The 17170-nt window shown below is 47.2% G+C and overlaps 1 protein-coding gene across 2 annotated transcripts in view; it reads left to right on the plus strand.

Annotated features, from left to right (window-relative positions):
* The first annotated feature begins 202 nt into the window (after positions 1 to 202).
* The window catches only part of RACGAP1 (Rac GTPase activating protein 1), a 39796-nt gene continuing 22828 nt past the window's right edge, over positions 203 to 17170 (plus strand). The window contains exons 1-5 of one of the 2 annotated variants that reach the window (XM_073546134.1): positions 203 to 392; positions 13909 to 13997; positions 15180 to 15382; positions 15473 to 15612; positions 15863 to 15932. In XM_073546134.1, the coding sequence (XP_073402235.1) occupies positions 13913 to 13997; positions 15180 to 15382; positions 15473 to 15612; positions 15863 to 15932 (498 nt within the window). In that variant the 5' untranslated portion in view covers positions 203 to 392; positions 13909 to 13912. The remainder of the gene's footprint in view (positions 393 to 13908; positions 13998 to 15179; positions 15383 to 15472; positions 15613 to 15862; positions 15933 to 17170) is intronic. The other variant, XM_073546133.1, reaches the window with a different exon arrangement.

The following is a 17170-nucleotide window of genomic DNA, read 5'->3' on the forward strand; positions in this document are numbered from 1 at the left end:
GCGCCCACCCTCCTCAGACAGCCCCCGGCCGGCACGGCGCCCGCCCCCTACCCAGAACTGTATCATTAGGAGCCGTCTGGCACAACTTCCTCCTCTCTGAGATGAAACCCGCGCCTCTGACGTCACTGATCTCCGCCCACTGCTCGCTCCTCCCACTCCCGTGCATCTTTCAGCCAGTCATACATTCTCTCCGCCCCCTCCCCCTTTGCCGGCTGCAGCCATGACGTCATCGCATTCTCATGGCAACAGCGGGCGGAGCTTGTGAATTCAAACTTGAGCGGGAACGTTAGTGTGGAGAGGAGCGCGGTGACCGGGAGCGGCGGGCAGCTCGTCGGTTAAACGTGTCGCTGCACATGCGCGGTTCTCGGATATCACCGGGGAGCAGTCAGCCGGTAAGTGAGTGGCGTCAGGGAAATGGTTCAAAGAGAAAATAGACCGAGGCGAGGAGTGGCCGGGCGTAGTGTGCAGGCCCTGCCGTCCGTACACCCGCTGGGGAGGCCGAGGGCTCAGACAGGAGGGTGTGTGTGTCCCCTCTGACCTGTGCACTGACATCCGATCATATGCATCTCCCCTATGGGTCTGTTATTGTCCGCAGCGCTGCAGACGATCAGTGGCTCTTGTTGCCAGTCTGACGGTATAAGCAGCACAGAGCGGTTGCGCTCACTGATTGTCTGCAGCGTTAAAGACAATGCCGGGGTCAGTGGACTGCGGGAGGGTATTTAGGTTTTTTGCTGCAGCTTTAGGACTGGGTTTTGTTTTTTTTTTTCCCCTGGAACCATAGACCCATTTAATGTCAAATAATGGAAGCGCGGGGACCCCACTGACTGTCAGCGCCGTCTTTCTATCATTGTGCCCATCTCTAGAATATCATGCATTTTTTTTTCTTCCTGTATCAAACATTCACAAATAGAAACCAGTTGCCCCCATAGCAGCCAGTGAGGGCCCCCTGCTCCTGGGGTCAGATTGTCTGTACCTAAAAATAAAGGATCTGACTGTAAAATGCCGCTGAGCGCGTGACCTTAGAGCTGGTGTTTTCTGCTGTATAATGGGGGAGACGGGGCTTCTGGAGATGTGAACACATCGATTGTTAATGATCTTGACATTCTCCTGCTTGCCATAGGGTTATATTATAACGCTCTCTCTTTGTGACGCCCCATGATGGCCACACAAGCTGCTGTAGGGAAGATGGAGCGAAGGTCCTGAACCATGAACCCTGCTCTAGTCATTAGTGTCATGCGAGAGAGATGTGGCAGGGCCATCCATTTCATTCTTCTCGTGCAGCAGGGGAAGAACTATGGTCCAACACAGGTGTGAACAGAGCCGATGTTCCCCGTCAGAGTCTGATAAACGATTTGGGTTTAAAGGGAACCGGTCACCTGATTCATGGTGGCAGGAGTCGTGTGCTGGCTGCGGTTCTGTAGCCCTGTATGTTGCAGAGGGGCCAGGGGCTGTGTATTTGGAATGACTACTAACGCAGATCCAGTGGCTTCTTCTCTCTGACAGGTCTCCCTATATGTGTGCATAGTCGCCGTCTCTTCAAAGTACGGCATATTTTCTCTGAAACGCTGCAGTGTTTGAGCTAAAACCCAATGGCGCAGCTTATGTTCTATTCATGATGCCCATGGTTCAGCTGGCATGAATCGGGTGATATGTTCCACTGCTTGGTCTACTCGTCCTCAATCACTGTAGTGTCCCATGTAAAATAAGAGCAGCTATCCTAGCCTCTTATGCCGATGTTGGGGCCTGCTCTCCCAGGGGTCATGTGACTTTACAGCCTGGCATCCGCTTCACTCTCGCTTTCTTCAGAAGTCAACTTACATCTGGAAAAAGGAAGTGAGAAGAAACTTACTACTTCCAGGTGAAGGGTTTGTCTAAAGGAAGTGAGGGGGAAGCGGCGGTTGATTGGAGGTAGGGCTCGCAGGCACTGACTTTGCTGGAATGGCGCTCACACCGATGGGGAGTATAGCTGCTATTATTTTACGCAGGGTAACTATGGTGATTGAGAAGGGGTTGTCTGAATAGTGAACATCTCCTTCAGGTAGACCAGCATAGGCTAAACATAAAATATACTCGACTTCTGTTTCCACTGCTCGGCCTCCATAGTGGTGCCCGAGTCTCACTTGGCTTCCTCTTCTGGCGAGGATGGGCATGTGACCGATGCAGTCACGTCTATATGACCAGGACAGGAAGTAGTCGCCACCACGACCTGCTCTTTGTCTCCTGGTATTGCACAGGAGAAATTTTCATTGTCTTGGAATTTTTCTATTTTTTTGTATACTTATAATGTAATGTGTAAATGTTGCTATTTTTCATCACTCACAGCGCTTATCTAAAGTTGGTGGGGCTTAGTGGAAAAGGGGTAGTCTGACAAATCTTTAGTTTGCTCCAGAAAATGGTGTAAATTCTAGAGCATATATACAGCAGACACACCCAGAGATGCACCCACTGTATTAGGAGGGCGCATCTTACTCCTACGTGCTTTTTATTAAAGTTCCCTCTGTTTGCTCTGAACTGGGAGTCACTTTGAGTCTGAGATTCACGTGAAGACTATAAACTCCACACAAGATGCTGTCACTCGTCTGCTCGGATGACTGGAGAATGTGTGGCGCCCCTGAGGCTCAGTCGCCACAGAGGTACTGCACCTCCTCCTGAGGTGTGGTGCCTCACCATCCAGGTAAGTTGGAGGCTCCTGACCACGCTCCAACACTCGCACCCCACACAACACAGTAGTTCAGCAAAGCCACATTGCGGCTCCCTGCTTGGAGTGTAGCAGAGCACCTTTGGTGGCTCCCTGCTTGGAACGCGAAACGTGCTGGGAGACAGGTGGAGTTGAGAATACATAAAAGAGCGGGAATGTTTAGGATTACAGGTCAGTCTGGGAGAGGAAGCCACTCAGAGAGGAGTGAGGAAAGAAGATCCCTGAGAGAGGGATGGAGGAAGGAGGTGCTGCAGCAGACCTCTGTGACCTGGGTCTGCTGGCACGGGAAAGGAAAGAAGGAGAAAGACATTGAACTGAAACCTGATCTTCCATAAGAGAGAGAGATTAGTACGGAACGAAGGAGTAAAAGGGAACAGAGGACGTGGGTTAGGAGAGAACCCTGCCTAGAAGTTCTAAGCGCAAGGCCGGGGCCCGGTCCCCGAGGTTGTATGGGTGCTAATGGTCCTGCAGCAGACACCGGTGGAGTAGTTAGATGGGAGTAGTGCATTTACAGCCAAGACTTGGGGCACAACAGCAACTTGGATAGTGAGCCGGGACTCAGGAGTGAGGAGTCCCCGAAGCAGGCTACAGCTGTCTGCTGTACAAGTAGAGTTCTTGGGAACATCTGTCAGGAGGAACTCCAGTGTAACTCATTACTAGGAGTACTTCACACTTGAAGGCGCTATAAGAGGAGACGTTCAGAAAGGCACATGTTGGCGATGTGTTGAAAGGGAGCATTCCATCTGGCCTGGAGGTTCATTGAGTCCCTGACCCGGAGGACACCGCACGGAGGCAGGCACCTGTGTGTACTACAGCCTGTGAGTAAAGCTTTGGAACTACAAGCCCTGGTGTCCTCATTGATTCTTGCGTCAACACACCCAGCACTGCTACATCTGGGTAGCAGCTTCGACACAGCTTGTGCCTCTCCTCTAACTCAACATCTACACTGCCCTGGGGCTACAGCTCCACCTGTGGGAAGCTTTTACATCTTTGCTGCACCACACCACCATTCCCAGAGGATCTGCATGCAGCGTCGGCTTAACATCTCACTTGCCGAACACCACAGGTGGCGTCACGAACTATTCCATTAACTATAATCCACTATTTCCATTCCCCCATTACTTGGGTGCCCAGGGCCACAGACCGTTGACACCGGCCCGGTACCGAGTACCCCACAGCCCTGGGAGGGCGACCCAAATGCGGTGTTCAGTTAGTTCATTGAAACACATTTTTAGTAGCACTAAAGAATGCAAAGGGTCTAAAAATGTAAAGATTTTCACTTCAAAGGGATTGTCACCGCAGCTGTTGACCAGTGTTGTGGGGCCTTTTTACTGGCGATAATTGTGTAGTGTACACAGGATGCTGATCACCCGACGAATGATCAAAACGCTTGTTCCTCAGATGAACTGAGGAATTGATCGAATGCTGTAGATAAGCCCTGAAAGGCAGCGGCCGCATCTTATAGCGGCCAAAACAGGTGACAGGTTCGCTTTAAAGAGAAAATTAAATAACTGCGGAGTGTCAAGCAGATGTTTGATCATTTAAAGTGAACCTGTCAGCAGGATGTTGCCAAGCAAACTACAGGCATTGTCATGTTAGCGCTGTTACACTGATTAAAATGATACATGTGGTGAAAAATTCTATTTTCTGGTTCTTGTGTAAACTTTGTTTTGAAGGTTTCATTTAATGTTTTCTCTTGGGGTGGGACTGTAGACAGGTCTTTTTATTGGTGCTCTGGCCTCTTTGTCATCATCTTGTGCTTAAATGACAGTTCACTGAGCCTTCAGGCTGTGTGCACACGATGCGGATCCGCAGCGGATTTTTCCGCGCAGAAACGCTGCATATCCGCATTGTGATGTACAGTAGCCTTAAATTCAATGAATAAAAAACGCTGTGCAGACGCTGTGGAATTTTCCGCGGTACAAAATCTGCAGCATGTTACTTCTTTTGTGTGGTTTTCCACCTCCCCTGTCTCCAAATCCGCAGGGGGGAATCCGCAGTGGAAAACCATTAAAAATGGAAGAAATCCGCAGGAATAATGCAGGTCATTTGACCTGCGGATTTCTTCCATTCTGCGCGGAAAAATCCGCAGGGCATAAAAGTCCGTCTGCACTCAGCCTCAGTGATCTGCCTCCTATTTTACATATCGCACCTGCGCAATCAGTATAGTGATCTAAAAAAAAAAAGGCAGCGTACAGAGGACCAGTGCAGGAGCACGCACAAGAAGAGGCTAGGAGTGCCAATATATAATTTTCTGGCTGGCTACCTAGTTAGGATAAGATGTATGTATATTCATAGGCATATTGAATATAGAACTAATCAGACAGTAACTAGCATGGTAAATGCAGTTCGTAAAGATAGATTTGATATTTAAAGAAGTTGCCCGTTACTAGTGTAAGGGGGTAAGATATAATGCATTTCATGCTCCTCTTCCCTCTTAATTGTCTTCCAGTTCTAAATGTTTACAGATGTGTTTTAGGATAATTGCCTGCGGTACTGTTACATGTATAACTGTTACCACTCATTGCTTATGGTATTGCCACTCAAATGTGTTACCATTGTATAGAAAACTGTATATACTGCCTTGAATTCCTGTTTTATAATATTGCCTACATATTATGTGTTCTTTGTATATGTACAGTCAGGGAAAGGTAGAGTATCCTCTTTGGGATATTAGAGGAGGGCACTCTTAGTATATTATTTCCCCATAGACTGGGTAGTTGTAATTATGTTGCGGGCCACCAGGTGGGGGCATAGTAGTGGGATCTGATAGGGTCTTAGAGGGTTAATTGTAGGAGGGGCTGCTGAGTTAAGGTTAGTGATGAATAGTGGTTTAGTCAGACGGGGCCAGGGTGCCCAAGTGTCTGCATGGGCTATAGGCCCGGACAGCTCTGCAGCCACGTAACGTTAAGTCGTTATTGCCCACGTTATCCACAGCCACTGCAGGTCTTAGCAGTGGGTCAGAACGAAGATGTGGCGTCTTACTGCCTGGGACAATGCTTTTAGGGCAGAAGTTGGCTGGACTAAGGAAATTAAAGGAGTTGGAGCTTCGTTGAGATCGGTACAGAGAGGCTGGATTCTTCACCAGAGGTCACCAAACGTAGTGATTGTTTACTGTTTCGCCCCAGACATGAATTCATCAAAGTGTTAAAGTTGTCTTGGACTGTGTCTCCCTTGATGTGAGTCGCCTAGAAGAGGGACCGTTATGGCCTGGGAAGGGCCCGGGTGAAGATCAATCTGGAGATGCAGGTATGCCGAGGAGAAGAGTATTGTTTCATGTAGGGGAAAGACTGGACACAGCTACGACCGGAATACAGGTCACGACTACAGTCCTGTCCCTCCTTTACACTAGGGCAACCCCTTCTCATACCCCAAGCTTGGCTTTTTTATTTAATCGGGGTCTATACTCCCATGTTGGCACTCGCGGTCCCGGGGCTTTCGTGCGTCACTGTCCCTGACTACGTACGAATTAAACATTAAGTGAGAGCAGCTGCAGCCCTGCCTTCCTCTTGTTCAATTCGACAGAAGGTGGGGACAGCGACACCGGCACTGATTTGGGGTTTGGGCTCACGTGTCGCAACAACGGCACAAGAGCTCCAGGCCCGTGAGTGCTGATGTGGGTCCCTGAGGGTTCAGTCGCCACAGAGGTGTGGCACCCCACGCTCCGGTAAGGAAGGATCACCTCACAGGACTCTTAACACCTGCACCCAACACACACCCTGTAGCAGCAGGGCATCTGGATGTACCCTACGGGAAGAGGATCTCAACCCTGCCTGGGTGGTAAAGGGAGGTGGGTGGAGCTAGTAGGATGAGAGCGGCAGAAGAGAGTTTAGTCAGGAGTCTGTCAGGAGGGGAGGAAGTGGAAAGACGTGTGCTGTAGGAGCTGCAGGGAAGGAAAGAGACAGAAGGAAGCTCCCTGAAGAGGGAAGGGATCCTAGAGGCACGGGCAGCGACCATACTGTCCGTGGGGCTCGTCCCACATCAGCTAACGTCAGGTGGAGGGATCAGGTCGCAGTATAGGGACTAACCCTATAACTAGTGGAGTGAACAACGGACTCCGCTAGATCAACCAGAGGCTACGAGCATTGCAAGTGCTGCAGCCAAATCCTTCACTGAAAAGGCAGACACATAGGATCCAGGGACCCTAGAGGTTATTCCTGACAAGATCCGAGTTTGCTGACTTGGGACACTGCTTGCGAAGGTGCTGGACAGGAGGGAGGAAATCAGCACAGGGAGATGGCCAGGAAAGGCATACACTGAAGGTAGTCCTGGGAATGTGTATCCTGATCTACCTGGGAGTTTGCTGAGCCCCTCACCTGTAGGACGCAGCGCCAAGGGGGCACTTGAGCACATAAGAACTGTGAGTAAACCTTTGGAAATGCATCCAGCTGTGTCCTCTAATTCTTCCTGCGTCACCTACCCAACTCTGCTACATCTACCACCACCAAACACAACATCTTTGCTATCACTATTGCCTTGGGACAAAGCTCTGCTGATCACCTCTAACCAGGAACCACAGGTGGTGTTGATGTGCCCCAGAGGCCATGGGATACTTGGCACCAGGCCCGTCAACTTCAATGGGAAATGTCACAGTGGCAGTGACCCGGTCCGTGGCCTCAGGCGGTCATGTAAAAGGGATAGAATTGAATGGGAATAAAGTTTATGAAGTGATTTGTGACGCCACCTGTGGTTTCTGGTCAATAAGTCAGCATTCTGCAGCCCAGATATGCACTGAGATTATGTGAAAAGCCCGGACAACCCCTTTAAAGTTTGCCTAGCCTATAGTGGGAGGGACAAGTGACCACTTCCTGATGGGGAAGTTGGCTAAGGTCAAGTTCCAGTTGGCTGATAGTGGAAGTATCGATCTATTGCTTGAGGTAGTGGGAGACCTTACTTGGGATCCTTTGTGGACATTCTAAGGCTGAGTGCAGACGGAGTTTTGAGCCCTGCGGATTTTTCCGTGCAGAATGGAAGAAAACCGCAGGTCAAATGACCTGTATTTTTCCTGCGGATTTCTTCCATTTTTCACGCGGTTTTCATGCGGTTTTTGTGCAGTTTTCCATTGCGGTTTTCCCCCTGCGGATTTGGAGACAGGGGAGATAGAAAACCGCACAAAAGAAGTAACATGCTGCGGATTTTGTACCGCAGGAAAACCGCGCGGAAAAATCCGCAGCGTCTGCACAGCGTTTTTTTTTTTTTTCCATTCATTTTAAAGGTACTGTACATCACAATGCGGATATGCAACGTTTCTGCGCGGTAAAATCCGCTGCGGAAACGCTGCATATCTGCATCGTGTGCACACAGCCTTACAAGGTCCGGAGCTCAAGGCTCTATACAGGTAAGATGAAGAGTCCCTTATCCTCTTGACGTCCAGCCGAAGATGGATTTGGAACTGCATGAAGGAAAGGTAACACATCCCCGGTGTACTGCGGGACTGGACGGGAAATCCCTGAACGTAGAGAGAGTCCAGGAGGAGCAGATAGTAATGTTGAAAATGTGCTGTATTAAGGACATGAGAATGGTTGTTCCCGAAACTGCATGTTACAGTATGATTAACTTGAGCTGTCCAGTAAACGTCTGTGTCTTGAGAAGAACTGGGTGTCTCCTGAGTTTTGTGCGGCGGCTCCGGAAAATTGAGGCCTAGAGAAAGTGGAGAGTCTGCGGCCTACATGTGAGTGTGATACACCCCACACATGACCGGACATTGGGACAGGGACATGATTCTTCCTGTAAAGTGACAGGGCCTCATGGAGCAGCAGCTTGTCCACAGCTACTGCCCTCAGTCACTTTACACTGTATACAGGGCTGTGGAGTCAGTGTCATGGAAATTGAGGAGTTGGAGTCAGAGGTTTGGCTTACCGACTCCACAGCCCTGGTATGAGGGAGCTGGTGTCATGGAAATTGAGGCGTTGGAGGTATGGCTTACCGACTCCACAGCCCTGACTGCATAAGGCCGGTTTCACATTAGCGCATTTTATGCGCACGCACGGCCGGGGGTAGCTCCGCCCCCGAGCCGGCTCTCTGCCCGGCGTGCCCGCCCCTTCCTTGTAGCGCCGCCTCCTAGCGGACAGCGGCGCCTGCGATCGGCGCACCCTATCTTTAGCATAGGGTGCGCCGATCGTGCGCAGGCCGTGCGCTAGTTGCGCTTTGACCTGCGCTGCGCACTTTTGACGGTGCGCCGTGCGCGCCAAAATCAAACTTTTCGGATTTTGGCGCGCACGGCGCACCGTCAAAAGTGCGCAGCGCAGGTCAAAGCGCAACTAGCGCACGGCCTGCGCACGATCGGCGCACCCTATGCTAAAGATAGGGTGCGCCGATCGCAGGCGCCGCTGTCCGCTAGGAGGAGGCGCTACAAGGAAGGGGCGGGCACGCCGGGCAGAGAGCCGGCTCGGGGGCGGAGCTACCCCCGGCCGTGCGTGCGCATAAAATGCGCTAATGTGAAACCGGCCTAAGATGTTTTGTTTTTTTTTCTTCATATACAACTGACTCTCTTATTCCATTTCATTGTCAGTTTGATATGAAAACTACATTTTTGGAGGTATCTATTTTTTTTTTTTTTGTCTGTATGCAAAGTCCGGTTAGCAAGCAGCTCGTCCGCTATTGACAGGTTGAAAGCTTCCTGGCAGTGTGTCCGCTGCATCCTTGCACATCCCATATCTATTAAGGACCGGTATTGTGGGCAGTGGTGGAGTGGGTGAGATCAGTGCTTTGTTACGGTAACGTTATCTAGTAATTCATTGCATTAATAATTAAGTGTTTCTGAAATCTTTCGCTTTATTTTCTAGTATCAGAAAATGTCTGTGATACTTAGTGATGGCCATCTATTCTATAACCTGGCACCATTGTGGCACAATACACAGATGCCTACATGATTTTAGAAGCAGTCTGTTTATATACCCTTAGCCTATATAGTATTGTCACAGTAAATATTCTGTACATTACTGCTGTTGGCTGTATGGAGCCGAATGTTGCTGCAAACTTGTGCTCATCTGTGAATGTGACTGTCAGCCTTATGTGGCTGTCGCATCATGGTGGCACACGTCCGTGGATTGTATAGACTTACAGCTCGGCTCTGGTGAAGTTAGTGATTGAGCTGCATCACCAGACACGGTCCATGGATGGATGTTTTCTAATCCTGTATAACCCCCTTAATGCGTATGGATGCAACTGCACATGAGCGCTGGGGTCCACGTGTGAGGAGGGGGCTTGGGAGTGGATCTCTTTCCACACTCAACTGATCTCAGCACCTGTGTCTGAGCTGAGCTTTGGTGGTTGCTATTAACCTTATTACACTTGTGCTCAAAAGTTTACATACCCTGGCAGAATTTTTGCTTTCTTGGTCTTTTTTCAGAGAATATGAATGATAACACCAAAACTTTTTCTCCACTCATTGTTAGTGGTTGGGTGGAGACATTTATTGTCAAACTACTGTTTTGTCTTTTTAACCCTCCGTCAGGAACAATATTCGCACTAACTCGTAATGGAACAATGTGCCTGTCAAGCGCAGGCTAGAAAAATGCCTAGAATATCTAATTTTCTCAATTTCAGTGATCTAAAAGTGATCAGAGACCTTCATAGGGATGTAATAAGAGACTACACATTATCAGGTGCAAAACAAACCCATTTACTCAACATAAAAGTAATAACTTTGATATACACAAATTTCAAAACTGAGAAGTACACTTTCATTTGTAAGAAAATCTGCCTTATTTATATGAAATATCTACAAACCTTTCTCTATCCATTCATAAAACAAGCTAAATAAACAGTAATGACTAAAAACATTACATACCAACCTTATAACGTGTGATGTGTTCGGGACCAATGAGCCTGAGAAGCCAGCACAGCTATATCTTCCTTCCTGAAGCTCTGCAGACCAACTGTGGTATCAGGTTTCACACAGCAGCTAGAGCCAGGAGATTATCTAGAGGGAGGGGGTTTCCTGAAAATCTGGGGAGAAGGGAGAAATGAAAGTAGAAGAGCTGCGCCTGTCAGATCCATTGTTCCTGACGGAGGGTTAAATCATAATGACAATCCAAAACATCCAAATGACCCTGATCAAAAGTTCACATACCCTGGTGATGTTTGGCCTGATAACATGCACAGAAGTTGACACAAATGGGTTTGAATGGCAACTAAAGGTAATATCCTCACCTGTGACCTGTTTGCTTGTAATCAGTGTGTGCGCATAAAAGCTGAGTGAGTTTCTGGGATCCAGACAGACTCTTGAATCTTTCATCCAGCCACTAACATTTCTGGATTGTGAGTCATGGGGAAAGAAAAAAAAAAAATGATCAACGGATCTACGAGAAAAGGTAGTTGACCTGTATAAAACAGGAAAGGGATACGAAAAGATATCCAAGGAATTGATATTGCCAGTCGGCAGCATTCACACTGATTAACAAATGGAAAATCAGGGGCTCTGCAAAAACAAAACCACGGTCAGGTAGACCAACAAATTTTGTCCACAACTGCCAGGAAAATTGTTCGGGATGCAAAGAAAAACCCACAAATAACATCAGCTGAAATACTGTACTTTCTGAAAACTTGCGGTGTGGCTGTTTCAGCATGCACAATAAGGAGGCACTTGAAGAAAAATGGGCTGCATTGTCGAGTCACCAGAAGAAAACCATTACTGCGCAACTGCCACAAAGTATCTTGACGACAATACGCAAAACGGCACAGAGACTAGCCTCAAAACTTCTGGAACAAGGTAATTTGAAGTGATGAGACAAAAATTGAACTCTTTGCCCACAACTATAAACGTTACATTTGGAGAGAGGTCAACAAGCCTATGATGAAAGGAACACTATTCTTACTATAAAGCATGGAGGTGGATCACTGATGTTTTGGGGATGTGTGAGCTACAAAGGCACAGGAACCTTGGTCAAAGTTGAAGGAAAGATGAATGCAGCACGTTATCAGCAAATAATGGAGGCAAATTTGAAATCATATGCCCGGAAGCTGCGCATGGGACCTACCGTATTTTTTTGGACTATAAGACGCGTTGCACCATAAGACACACCTAGGTTTTGTAGGAGGAAATTAGGGGGGAAAAAATGAAGCAAAAAATGTGGTCAATTCTGTACTTAATATCCCCTATCCTTGTAAATATGGTCCCCGCATCCCCATCCTGATACACATGGCCCTCATCACTATCCTGGTATGCATGGCCCCCTTATTCCTATCCTGATATGCATGCCTCTTCATCGCTAGCCTGGTGGGAATTGGCCCCCTTATCCTGGCAGGAAAGATTGACCTCATCCCTATACTGGTATGCAGGGTCCATATCTCGTCCAAGTATGCATAGTCCCATCCTTATTCTAAACCATTACACTTACCTTCCTCCGCTCCCTCGCAGTGTAGTACTCCATTGCCAGCAGCTGGTTAATGCTTATAAGCAGTGCATGGCAGGGGACGTCATGCACTGCTCACAAGCTGAGCACAGCTGCCAGAATACTCACCGGGACAGTGCATCGCAGTGAGCAGTAAGTATCCATTGCTCTTCAGTAGCGCGCAGTGTCAGCCGGAAACTTCTTGCTGCTGCTGCCGGCGGTCACATGTGCCGATACTTGACAAATTAATATTCTGAGTATTCCCTTCTCTTCTCTTCCCTCTTTTTTTTTTTTTTAATACATTATATGGTAAAATGGTTGGAATTATTCAAAACTTCAACTTGTCCTGCAAATAAACAAGCCCTGGTATGGCTGTGTCATTGTACAAAGAAAAGTTATGGTTCTTGGAGGGTAAAGGAAGAGCATATAGATAAGGTGTTAAAAATTTGGTTGTGCAGGCGGTGGGAATTGCTACTCCCAATGCTTCTTCTACTTCCTGCAGTGATGGCGGAAAAGGGCAGTGAAAACAGGGCTATAGACGGCAACGACCTGAAAGCCGTTTGTGTTTTGACCCTGAAAGTGTTCCTGTGTTCAGATGGGCACAGAAATGTATCAGTGTTTTTGTGTCTGTCTAAACAAATGGACTTATTTTAAAAGGAAAGAAAATAATCCTTACTTTGAGCTCTGTTACATTCTTTATAGCCCTGTTGGCGGTTCGTCTGGATCACATTTTTTGTGAGAACTCTAATTCTGACGGAACCTCACAAAACATTGCAGAAACGCAGTGTGACCAGTGACTGATCCAGACACCTACCAGTCAACAGTAAGGCTGAGTTCACACGTGGCGTTTTTTTTGCGTTTCCGTGGCGGTTTTAACCGCATGGTTTTGCCGCGAAAAATAAGCATCCCATGCATTCCTATGGGATTCTGCAATGCTGTACTAATGCTGTGGTTTTTACCGCGGCGGAATCGCTTTCCGGTAAAAAACGCAGCATGCTCATTAATTTCGCGTAATCGCGGCGATCCCGCACCCATAGGAATGCATTGTTCTGCTTACTTTACGCATGTGGCTGTGCACACAATGCGAAAAGTAAGCAGAACATTTGCGGATGGTACCCACGGTCCGGAGGAGAGGAGACTGTCCTCCGGGCTTTGGGTACCATATCCCTGGTAAAAATAGAATTAAAATAAAAAATATTGTTATTCTCACCTTCCGACATCCCGCGCAGCCTTCCCGCCTCTCTCCACGCTCCCGGTTCCAGTAAGCCTTTGCGAGCGATGACGTCCGTTCTCGCGGGATCGTGACGTCATCGCGAATGACTGCGAGACGTCGCGATCCCGCAAGAACGGACGTCATCGCGGTAATTGTCGCAAAGGCTTACTGGGACCGGGAGCGTGGAGAGAGGCGGGACGTCGGAAGGTGAGAATAACAATTTTTTTTTTTTTTTTTTTTTTATTATCTTTTACATTCTATCTTTTACTACTGATGCTGCATAGGCGGCCTCAATAGTAAAAAGTTGGTAAGACTCGTCAAACACTATGTTTGACGAGTGTGACCAACCTGTCAATCAGTTCTCCAAGCGATGCTACAGATCGCTTGGAAAATGCTAGCAATTCTGCAAGCTAATTACGCTTGCAAATTTTTTTGCAGGGAATTTAAAATGCGATTTTTCCAGCGGAATGGAATTCCGGAATTCTCGCGGTAATTTCCACTACGTGTGAACCCAGCCTAAATGTCAGACTACGCCAAGTTAAATGTAACCGTGATGTCGCACTTCTCAGACTAAAGTTTATATTCTGTATAAATGTATGGGCCTTCTCGCCGTGTCTATTTGCTACAATTCCTGCTCATTTTCTCCATGTTTTCCACTGCAGGGCGATGGCGACTTCATTGTTGACCTTGCGCCATCATTTTGAGCAGTTAATTCGCCAGGTGGACGGTCTGAACGAGGGGATAGAGCCACGTAAGTACTCTAGCACCTTATAGAACTATTGCTATAAAAAATGTGCCTCTCGCTGTCAAAGAATGACTTCTTGGAAGTGTTCATCGGGAATACTAAATATGCTCCAGGGGCATGTTCTATCAAAGTGGTATTTTACTTTTAAATCAATATATACACTTACAGTGGGGCTTGCATGCACCGCACATCTTCAATATGAACCTGAATTTAATTGGAAAGGCCAGTGCTGTGAAGTCAGAATCTCCGTCCTGCAGCATAATTGATTGTCTGGAAAAGACACTTCACTGTAACAGCAGAGTTCTCATTTTGTTGGAAGAAATGTTTTTTAATGTTCTACTTCTCCGTTTAATTTTCAGGATGGTCCCTGTTAGAGACAACATTTTATTTAATGGAATCAATCTTGTCATAGCTGGGGACTTCCTAAGCAAAACGGGCCAGCCCTGGCTTATATTGCCAGAAAACTACATGTTGGGCACCGAATGTCTCCCTCCCCCACCATCAGAGGCCAGTATTGGAGCACTCGTTAGGTTGTGACCCACCAATCCAAACTTCTTTAACAGTCATGCTGCTTAGCAGGCATCTGTTGTGTCCCCCGGGTACCAGTATTTGTGGGGGTCCTAGTTATTTAGCATTCAAGCTCTTTATAGGAAATCCCCACCAGCGTAATGTTTGCCTCCGCACAGACTAAGGGTCCCGTTTCACATTGCGATGCACCAGCGATCCCGACAACAATACGACCTGGTAGGGATCGCTGGTGTGTCGCTAGTAAGCTGCCAAACAGGCAGATCTCTTCAACGACGCACCAGCGATTCCCGACAACAATACGACCTGGTAAGGATCGCTGGTGCGTTGTCACACAGCAGCTATTCTGAACGATTCCATCCTGCGTCCCTGAGTTCTGTGTTGCCAATAAGGTCGTTCGTCGGCGTCAAACACAGCGATGCATGCTGGCCAGCAGGACGCCGACTATGGAAAAAATGGCCCAGGACATTTGAGCACGATCAGCAATATCCAGCAGGGGGGGCTGGTCACCGCTTTGTATCACATGTAGCGAGGTCGCTGTTGCGTCACAAAATCGGTGACGCATCAGCAATCTCGCTAGCGTTCTCGCTGTGTGAGACGGGGCCTTTAGACTAGATTCATACCAATATATCTGACCCTCCACTATATTTTTCTGCCTTTTAGAATTCATTCTGCTGGCCAGGAATTTTGAAGATTTCCGTAGAAAATGGCAAAAAAGCGAGCAAGAGCTGGTAAAGAGCCGAGAGCTGCTGATGAAGACTGAGACTGAGCGCAGCGCGCTTGAAGTAAAGCTGAAACATGCTCGCAATCAGGTGGACGTGGAGATTAAGAGGCGGCAGAAGGCCGAAGTCGAATGCGAGAAACTGGTGAGGACTTCACAACCTGAAAGTTCTACTTCCCCACTTGTCCCATGGGCTGTAATATGACAGATCTTTTTTTTTTTTTTTTTGCGTTAGGAGCGTCAGATTCAGTTGATACGGGAGTTGCTGATGTGTGATCCATCGGGCAGTATTCAGCTCAGTGAGCAGCAGAGAAGTGCACTGGCTTTTCTGAATAACAGAACACATTTGTCTACAGATGGCAATGGGACTAGAAGGTAGAAAACTGGCTTCTTTTGTCACTATTGTTGTGTACTTTCTGCATTCAGGGATATATAGCTTGTACTAATAAGGTTGGTTTTGCTTAGTAATTGATTACTGGTGTAGGTTCTCAGTATTGGAGCAAAATCTGGTGCAATCTGCTGAGCAGTTATAAAGGAGCCTCCCTATTTTCATCTCTCTCACCTCCCTCCATCATTGTTCCTAATTCATTTAATTTTGTCTCCCCCCCCCCCCCCCCCCCCTCAGATTATCTACAATAGATGAATCTGGATCCATCCTCTCGGACATCAGCTTCGACAAGACCGAGGACTCGCTGGTAATCGAACAGAACTTTTCTGAAGTCATCTGTCCACAAGCCCTTAACATCTGGGGAGCCGGTAGTAGAGGTCAATTCGGAGGGTTTTTAGTTTTTTAACTTTTAACAAACAGTATAGGAAAGAAAAGACAGAGCAGAGGAAGAAGGAGAGCATTTGAAGCGAAAAAAGAGAGTGGGGGGGGGAGGAATAAGTAACGGAGCCAAGAGAGGCAAAAAAAAAAAGAGGGGAGGGAAAGAAAAACGAGGGGGTAAGGGAAGGAGTACCCACCCGACCAAATCCACCACTCAGCCTGATGTTTTTCAGTTAACCTCAGGGGGGTTTGCCTCCAGCATTAGAAGTCATCGGTTTTTACTGTTAACGATGGTTTAGGGAATTATACCGATGCAATGAAAATTATTTACACCTTGTTGCAAATTAGGTTTAGGAAAACTTACAATCTTTCTGTTTGCAATAAACCAATGAAACAAGGACAATTTAGCTTAACACATAAAAAAATTGTTTCTCCCAATTCCACACAAAATGCGACCTTTTAATGACTAATGCAGTCACAGAATTATTCAACCCCCTTGATGACAATCAACTTTTGTACTTTGTGGAGCTGTTATGACCTGCTGTAAATGCGAGACATAGCCAGACACCAGCTTGTTAGCCTATTACTCACTGACAATAGCCTGCAGTTCACTAATATTTTTGATTTGTGTGCAGCAAGCGCCTTCTTCAGATCCCATCAAAGAATTTTTTTTTTTTAAATGGCTTTCAACTACAAGCTTTCAGGACTTTGGAAACCAAGCCTTGGTGGCCTTTGAGATATGCTCTTAGGATCACTGTTCTATTTCAGTTCAAGGGTCACATTACTATACTGAATCCATCCCAAGGCTTGCAATTTTTTTTTTTTTTTTTTTTTTTTTAAGGGGGTAATTACATGAATAATTACCAAAACCACCATGCATTAATACATCACCGGAAACAAGAATTTATACATATATACTGTATCTCAGTCTCCAATCTTTACATTTTGACATCTAAGCTTTAACATGGCCATGAAACACATTATGGATTGCTACATGTATACAAGATCAGGAACACTCAGCACATGCATGCAGCATGTAAACTACCATCATTACACGAATGCAGAGCCAGAACCATTGTCAGTATATGTTCCCTCACACTGTCCTTCTCCAAAGTATCCCCACCACATAGTACCCCTTTCCTTAAGTCACATCCCCCCACCAGTCCT

The sequence above is a fragment of the Dendrobates tinctorius genome, unplaced genomic scaffold (assembly GCF_039654945.1).
Source record: "Dendrobates tinctorius isolate UK_male_01 unplaced genomic scaffold, ASM3965494v1 ptg000145l, whole genome shotgun sequence".
Taxonomy (NCBI): domain Eukaryota; kingdom Metazoa; phylum Chordata; class Amphibia; order Anura; family Dendrobatidae; genus Dendrobates; species Dendrobates tinctorius.